At 39.1% G+C, this 9,094-nt stretch overlaps 2 protein-coding genes across 4 annotated transcripts in view; both read right to left on the reverse strand.

Moving 5' to 3' along the window:
- Window positions 1–1,473, reverse strand: part of LOC115922578 (alanine--tRNA ligase, cytoplasmic-like) — a 5,917-nt gene extending 4,444 nt beyond the window's left edge. Inside the window, exons 1-2 of the mRNA XM_030981645.1 lie at window positions 1,363–1,473; window positions 279–366 (exon numbers count right to left, since the gene is read on the reverse strand). Of these exons, the coding sequence (XP_030837505.1) occupies window positions 279–366; window positions 1,363–1,448 (174 nt within the window). The 5' untranslated portion in view covers window positions 1,449–1,473. The remainder of the gene's footprint in view (window positions 1–278; window positions 367–1,362) is intronic.
- Window positions 1–7,417, reverse strand: part of LOC115922577 (alanine--tRNA ligase, cytoplasmic-like) — a 23,369-nt gene extending 15,952 nt beyond the window's left edge. For 2 of the 3 annotated variants that reach the window (XR_004063486.1, XM_030981644.1), the window contains exons 1-5: window positions 7,222–7,417; window positions 5,811–5,957; window positions 4,828–4,973; window positions 3,748–3,835; window positions 2,338–2,484 (exon numbers count right to left, since the gene is read on the reverse strand). Coding sequence is in view for 1 of the 3 variants with exons in the window: in XM_030981644.1 (XP_030837504.1) it covers window positions 2,338–2,424 (87 nt within the window). In the remaining 2 variants the exon portion in view is untranslated. Of the gene's footprint in view, window positions 1–1,467; window positions 1,507–2,337; window positions 2,485–3,747; window positions 3,836–4,827; window positions 4,974–5,810; window positions 5,958–7,221 lie in introns of those variants that run through there. The other variant, XR_004063487.1, reaches the window with a different exon arrangement.
- Between the last annotated feature and the right edge of the window lie 1,677 nt (window positions 7,418–9,094).

Below are 9,094 nucleotides of genomic sequence, written 5' to 3' on the forward strand. Positions count from 1 at the left end.
ATCATCATCAGCTAAAACCATGTCACTCTCATCCTCAGCTAAAACCATGTCACTCTCATCATCAGCTAAAACCACCTTCACATCATCATCAGCTAAAACCACACCTCCATCATCATCAGCTAAAACCACACCTCCATCATCATCAGCTAAAACCATGTCACTCTCATCATCAGCTAAAACCACATCCCCATCAACATCACCTAAAACCATGTCACTCTCATCATCAGCTAAAACCACATGATGACTGGTTTTAAATTATGGTGGTGATGTAGACTTACCGCTGGTTGAAGAGGAGGCAGGGGCGCCACGAATCGGGGTTGAATCAGCGACAGATTTTCATGCTTGAAGTTGAGTGCTTGATACGCTCTGAAAAATTGAAAGGGGAAAAAAACGCAACATCTGTAAATGCAATTTCATCATACAAATCAAAATTTGATTTGTACTCAGATTCTTCTACAATTTGGAATATTACGGTAAGCAGATTTATTTTTGAAGTAAGGTAGTTTTACTACACAATGCTCTTCCACAACAGAACTATCAAATGAACATATCAGAACAATTGCCCTCACGTCACTGCCAATTCAGCTGTATACGCCTTAATAATTCAAGCTTGCAAGTATGTATATTATTATTCTCTGAAGCTCTGAGGAATCAACAGCTTTAAGTCCTATCTGAGAGACTGAGTAATTAAAAAGAATACCTTATACAAGCACTAAACCAAGGTTAATCCTTTCAAAGACCAACACTCTGTCCACTATGCTCTTTTGCAGACATGAATCCAATACCCAAATTAATTCTTTGCTCATAGACTATTAACTGCTACGACTCATGATCATTTGATCCTTTCTTTGTTCTTTTTCTTCTGTTCTTCTTTTTTTTAAACAATTAATATTATCCATTAATCCATTAATCGTTTCTGAGATAACGCGATCCAAGCTGTTTTTGCATACATAATAAGCCATGTGACCTTTTACCTTGTGACCTTAAAATTTTATCTGGTCATTAGCTCTGCAAGAATTATACATGACCCAAGTTTGGCGGTAATCCATCAATCGGTTCTTGAGATAACGTGATCACGAGAACAGACGTACGGACAGACGGACAACCAGAAAACATAATGCCTCCGGCTAGGCTGTAGCAGAGACATCAAAATATTATTCTTATTATTATTATTATTAAGGCATAAATATGTGTGTTAAAAAGGTTTTTTAAATTCCATCTTATGTATTTATTATGTATCCCATGTGTGTTAAATAGAACCAAACTTTAGGTAATTTTAATGTATGGCATGTAAGGTATTGCCAACCATTAGACTGTAATAAGATCAAATGAGGGCTAGAAAATCCATTCAAAAGGACTCACCCTCTTCCAACATTATCTGGCCAGCTTCCGTCCAAGAGAGCTATGGTCAATGTGCGAATATGATCAGCCACTACCCTGTAAGCCATGTCTACACCATCAACATCATCTGCCAACGTTCCCTGTGTATGGACGCACTCCAGTCGCCTGAACAAAGTAAGAGAAACACAAATTATATTACATCTCTCTTCATTTCAATATCTTACTATTTTCCTAATAGACAAACCATGAAGAGTAAAGTGAATAGGAGCCCAGAAGTGTAATAAAGAATGTTATCAGTGAAAAATACTATTAAATAACGAAGATCAGCTGTAGGTACAAGCTGCAATTTCCATGCAACATACAGCTTGTTCCCAAATGCTGTGGTGAACGTGGGTGCTTTGAGCATACTGCACTTTAGTATCTCATTAGGTGTTCACACATATACAAGCATTGCTTTTTAGTGGACCTGTCTGTTTCCAACATGTATTTCTACATTTGTTTTAAATGCTTATAATTGCTTCGTAATGTTTTGTTGGAAACATGAACAAAATGAAATTGAAATTGAAACAAAAAGATAAGTGAGTACAGATGAACCCAAGTTTGGCGGGAATCTATTAATCGGTTCTTGAGATAACGCAATCACAAGCTATTTATACATACGTAATAAGCCCTGTGACCTTTGACCTCGTGACCCCAAAATCTAACCACTTCATTAGCTCTGCAAGATACATACATGACCAAAGTTTGGCGGTAATCCATTAATTGGTTCTTGAGATAAAGCGATCACGAGAACGGGACGTATGGACAACCAGAAAACATACTGCCTCCGGCTACTTTGTAGCGGAGGCATAAGAATAAGTGCAGAGTGAAAGTTCAGGAACATTTCAAGAAAGAAACATGTCATCTTTAAATGAAAACTACCAACATGGTATACTGCTCTCACACAATATGATCCCATAACTCATCAAAAAGGGATTTCCCTGTTCATGATCTTACTTGGTCGAGTTTCTTGAATTCCGACACCTGTGCAAAGACATGCTCCATAATGTGTTTAGCGTCGGTTGAGTCTGCCGGTAGCTTCATGCTGATGGTTTAAGATGTCTCCACACTCATGAACATAATACTCCAGATGATCTTCAGTACCTGCGGGGGAAAGAGTCTACATAAAAAGGCCTTTGTTCTGATATGACATGGAATGGTTTGTATGCCCTTCGGGTAAAAGAGATTGATATAATAGTTGTGTTTAGAAGAACTTATGAAGGGGTTATACACCATGGGCAGAATTTTTTTTGGGTTGTTCAAAGCTGTAAGCATTTCAAAGGACCAGATATTTTTCTTCCGGGTACTACTTTGTTTTGAAGATGAAAAAGCTATATTTAAAAGGAGGGCAAGGGTTGCAGCCTCCTGTAGTGATTAGCCCCCAAAAGCAGCAGTTTTGACATGTCGGGCCTTTGCCTTTTCGTGTAGGACCAATTAAAAAAACATCACCACCTTCATAATCTAAAACCACATCCCCAACATCATCAGCTAAAAACATGTAACTCTCATCATCAGCTAAAACCACATCCCGATCAATATCAGCTAGAACCATGTCACTCTCATCATCAACTTAAACCACATCGACATCATCATCAGCTAAAACCACGTCACTCTCATCATCAGCTAAAACCGCATCTACATCATCATCAGCTAAAACCCCCTCCCATCATCATCTGCTAAAACCACATCCCCATCAACATCAGATAAAACCACATCCCATCATCATCAGCTAAAACCACCTCGCTCTCATCATCAGCTAAAACCACATCCCATCATCATCAGCTAAAACCACATCCCCATCATCATCAGCTAAAACCATGTCACGCTCATCATCAGCTAAAACCCCATCCACATCATCATCAGCTAGAACCACCTCCCATCATCATCATCTAAAACCACATCCCCATCAAAATCACCTAAAACCATGTCACTCATCATCAGCTAAAACCACATCCAATCATCATCAGCTAAAACCACATCCCCATCAACATCACCTAAAACCATGTCACTCTCATCATCAGCTAAAACCATGTCACTCTCATCATCAGCTAAAAACCACATCCAATCATCATCAGCTAAAAACCACATCCCATCAACATCACTAAAACCATGTCACTCTCATCATCAGCTAAAACCATGTCACTCTCATCATCAGCTAAAACCACCTTCACATCATCATCAGCTAAAACCACACCTCCATCATCATCAGCTAAAACCACACCTCCATCATCATCAGCTAAAACCATGTCACTCTCATCATCAGCTAAAACCACATCCCATCAACATCACCTAAAACCATGTCACTCTCATCATCAGCTAAAACCACATGATGACTGGTTTTAAATTATGGTGGTGATGTAGACTTACCGCTGGTTGAAGAGGAGGCAGGGGCGCCACGAATCGGGGTTGAATCAGCGACAGATTTTCATGCTTGAAGTTGAGTGCTTGATACGCTCTGAAAAATGAAAGGGGAAAAAAACGCAACATCTGTAAATGCAATTTCATCATACAAATCAAAATTTGATTTGTACTCAGATTCTTCTACAATTTGGAATATTACGGTAAGCAGATTTATTATTTGAAGTAAGGTAGTTTTACTACACAATGCTCTTCCCACAACAGAACTATCAAATGAACATATCAGAACAATTGCCCTCACGTCACTGCCAATTCAGCTGTATACGCCTTAATAATTCAAGCTTGCAAGTATGTATATTATTATTCTCTGAAGCTCTGAGGAATCAACAGCTTTAAGTCCTATCTGAGAGACTGAGTAATTAAAAAGAATACCTTATACAAGCACTAAACCAAGGTTAATCCTTTCAAAGACCAACACTCTGTCCACTATGCTCTTTTGCAGACATGAATCCAATACCCAAATTAATTCTTTGCTCATAGACTATAACTGCTACGACTCATGATCATTTGATCCTTTCTTTGTTCTTTTCTTCTGTTCTTCTTTTTTTTAAACAATTAATATTATCCATTAATCCATTAATCGTTTCTGAGATAACGCGATCCAAGCTGTTTTTGCATACATAATAAGCCATGTGACCTTTTACCTTGTGACCTTAAAATTTTATCTGGTCATTAGCTCTGCAAGAATTATACATGACCCAAGTTTGGCGGTAATCCATCAATCGGTTCTTGAGATAACGTGATCACGAGAACAGACGTACGGACAGACGGACAACCAGAAAACATAATGCCTCCGGCTAGGCTGTAGCAGAGACATCAAAATATTATTCTTATTATTATTATTATTAAGGCATAAATATGTGTGTTAAAAAGGTTTTTTAAATTCCATCTTATGTATAATGTATCCCATGTGTTGTTAAATAGAACCAAACTTTAGGTAATTTTAATGTATGGCATGTAAGGTATTGCCAACCATTAGACTGTAATAAGATCAAATGAGGGCTAGAAAATCCATTCAAAAGGACTCACCCTCTTCCAACATTATCTGGCCAGCTTCCGTCCAAGAGAGCTATGGTCAATGTGCGAATATGATCAGCCACTACCCTGTAAGCCATGTCTACACCATCAACATCATCTGCTCCAACGTTCCCTGTGTATGGACGCACTCCAGTCGCCTGAACAAAGTAAGAGAACACAAATTATATTACATCTCTCTTTATTTCAATATCTTACTATTTTCCTAATAGACAAACCATGAAGAGTAAAGTGAATAGGAGCCCAGAAGTGTAATAAAGAATGTTATCAGTGAAAAATACTATTAAATAACGAAGATCAGCTGTAGGTACAAGCTGCAATTTCCATGCAACATACAGCTTGTTCCCAAATGCTGTGGTGAACGTGGGTGCTTTGAGCATACTGCACTTTACAATTTAGTATATCATTAGGTGTTCACACATATACAAGCATTGCTTTTTAGTGGACCTGTCTGTTTCTAACATGTATTTCTACATTTGTTTTAAATGCTTATAATTGCTTCGTAATGTTTTGTTGGAAACATGAACAAAATGAAATTGAAATTGAAACAAAAAGATAAGTGAGTACAGATGAACCCAAGTTTGGCGGGAATCTATTAATCGGTTCTTGAGATAACGCAATCACAAGCTATTTATACATACGTAATAAGCCCTGTGACCTTTGACCTCGTGACCCCAAAATCTAACCACTTCATTAGCTCTGCAAGATACATACATGACCAAAGTTTGGCGGTAATCCATTAATTGGTTCTTGAGATAAAGCGATCACGAGAACGGACGTATGGACAACCAGAAAACATACTGCCTCCGGCTACTTTGTAGCGGAGGCATAAGAATAAGTGCAGAGTGAAAGTTCAGGAACATTTCAAGAAAGAAACATGTCATCTTTAAATGAAAACTACCAACATGGTATACTGCTCTCACACAATATGATCCCATAACTCATCAAAAAGGGAATTTCCCTGTTCATGATCTTACTTGGTCGAGTTTCTTGAATTCCGACACCTGTGCAAAGACATGCTCCATAATGTGTTTAGCGTCGGTTGAGTCTGCCGGTAGCTTCATGCTGATGGTTTAAGATGTCTCCACACTCATGAACATAATACTCCAGATGATCTTCAGTACCTGCGGGGGAAAGAGTCTACATAAAAAGGCCTTTGTTCTGATATGACATGGAATGGTTTTGTATGCCCTTCGGGTAAAGAGATTGATATAATAGTTGTGTTTAGAAGAACTTATGAAGGGGTTATACACCATGGGCAGAATTTTTTTGGGTTGTTCAAAGCTGTAAGCATTTCAAAGGACCAGATATTTTTCTTCCGGGTACTACTTTGTTTTGAAGATGAAAAAGCTATATTTAAAAGGAGGGCAAGGGTTGCAGCCTCCTGTAGTGATTAGCCCCCAAAAGCAGCAGTTTTGACATGTCGGGCCTTTGCCTTTTCGTGTAGGACCAATAAAAAAAACATCACACCTTCATAATCTAAAACCACATCCCCAACATCATCAGCTAAAAACATGTAACTCTCATCATCAGCTAAAACCACATCCCGATCAATATCAGCTAGAACCATGTCACTCTCATCATCAACTTAAACCACATCGACATCATCATCAGCTAAAACCACGTCACTCTCATCATCAGCTAAAACCGCATCTACATCATCATCAGCTAAAACCCCCTCCCATCATCATCTGCTAAAACCACATCCCCATCAACATCAGATAAAACCACATCCCATCATCATCAGCTAAAACCACCTCGCTCTCATCATCAGCTAAAACCACATCCCATCATCATCAGCTAAAACCACATCCCCATCATCATCAGCTAAAACCATGTCACGCTCATCATCAGCTAAAACCCCATCCACATCATCATCAGCTAGAACCACCTCCCATCATCATCATCTAAAACCACATCCCCATCAAAATCACCTAAAACCATGTCACTCTCATCATCAGCTAAAACCACATCCAATCATCATCAGCTAAAACCACATCCCCATCAACATCACCTAAAACCATGTCACTCTCATCATCAGCTAAAACCATGTCACTCTCATCATCAGCTAAAACCACATCCAATCATCATCAGCTAAAACCACACCCCCATCAACATCACCTAAAACCATGTCACTCTCATCATCAGCTAAAACCATGTCACTCTCATCATCAGCTAAAACCACCTTCACATCATCATCAGCTAAAACCACACCTCCATCATCATCAGCTAAAACCACACCTCCATCATCATCAGCTAAAACCATGTCACTCTCATCATCAGCTAAAACCACATCCCCATCAACATCACCTAAAACCATGTCACTCTCATCATCAGCTAAAACCACATGATGACTGGTTTTAAATTATGGTGGTGATGTAGACTTACCGCTGGTTGAAGAGGAGGCAGGGGCGCCACGAATCGGGGTTGAATCAGCGACAGATTTTCATGCTTGAAGTTGAGTGCTTGATACGCTCTGAAAAATTGAAAGGGGAAAAAAACGCAACATCTGTAAATGCAATTTCATCATACAAATCAAAATTTGATTTGTACTCAGATTCTTCTACAATTTGGAATATTACGGTAAGCAGTTATTATTTGAAGTAAGGTAGTTTTACTACACAATGCTCTTCCCACAAACAGAACTATCAAATGAACATATCAGAACAATTGCCCTCACGTCACTGCCAATTCAGCTGTATACGCCTTAATAATTCAAGCTTGCAAGTATGTATATTATTATTCTCTGAAGCTCTGAGGAATCAACAGCTTTAAGTCCTATCTGAGAGACTGAGTAATTAAAAAGAATACCTTATACAAGCACTAAACCAAGGTTAATCCTTTCAAAGACCAACACTCTGTCCACTATGCTCTTTTGCAGACATGAATCCAATACCCAAATTAATTCTTTGCTCATAGACTATTAACTGCTACGACTCATGATCATTTGATCCTTTCTTTGTTCTTTTCTTCTGTTCTTCTTTTTTTTAAACAATTAATATTATCCATTAATCCATTAATCGTTTCGAGATAACGCGATCCAAGCTGTTTTTGCATACATAATAAGCCATGTGACCTTTTACCTTGTGACCTTAAAATTTTATCTGGTCATTAGCTCTGCAAGAATTATACATGACCCAAGTTTGGCGGTAATCCATCAATCGGTTCTTGAGATAACGTGATCACGAGAACAGACGTACGGACAGACGGACAACCAGAAACATAATGCCTCCGGCTAGGCTGTAGCAGAGACATCAAAATATTATTTATTATTATTATTATTAAGGCATAAATATGTGTGTTAAAAAGGTTTTTTAAATTCCATCTTATGTATAATGTATCCCATGTGTTGTTAAATAGAACCAAACTTTAGGTAATTTTAATGTATGGCATGTAAGGTATTGCCAACCATTAGACTGTAATAAGATCAAATGAGGCTAGAAAATCCATTCAAAAGGACTCACCCTCTTCAAACATTATCTGGCCAGCTTCCGTCAAGAGAGCTATGGCAATGTGCGAATATGATCAGCCAATACCCGTATCACAGCCCAGCATAGTACTTCGAAGCTGTTGAACTCCATCTTCAACACAGCGCTCGCAAGCCTTTCGGGTACTACAGAGCAAACTACCTACGGGCAAACCCATCCAAGACTCAGGTGTGTGTTTTCACTTGAAGAACAGGAGGCAAGAGAGAACTGAAGCAAAGTGGACAAATTGTGCAACTTAACCATGCGAGCATCCAGTGTATTTAGGGTAAAACTGACCGCACTTATCCTTCAAGAAACATATCGAGAAGACAATAGGCAAAGTAGAATCTCGAAATGCCATCATCGGGAAGCTAGTATCTTCACACTATGGCGCTGACCCCAAAACTGTACAAAGTGCAGCTGTGCTTATGCATGTCATCCGCAGAATAGCTTGCCCAGTTTGGAGAGATCAGCCCATGTGAAGAAGTTGACACCACACTCAATAACACATATCGAAAGTAACAGGAGTCTGAAACCAACAAAAAGTGAGGAGAATTCACCTCGCTGGCATTGGATCTCCTAACCAAAGGCGCACTAACACCTGCCTAAAGGAACGGATGAAGCAGGCGACAGATGACAGACACATGTACACGGATATTACAAACCCACAAACGACTATATCCCGACACAGCTTCCTCGATTCTGTACCACCACCTGAACAGAATCATCCACCATCAGTCAAGCCCGTACTCATCAAGGTCTTAACATGAAGTGGCCGGCAGTGGCAAGCCTAA

Source organism: Strongylocentrotus purpuratus, unplaced genomic scaffold (genome assembly GCF_000002235.5).
Source record: "Strongylocentrotus purpuratus isolate Spur 01 unplaced genomic scaffold, Spur_5.0 spur5_scaffold_12, whole genome shotgun sequence".
Lineage (NCBI taxonomy): Eukaryota > Metazoa > Echinodermata > Echinoidea > Camarodonta > Strongylocentrotidae > Strongylocentrotus > Strongylocentrotus purpuratus.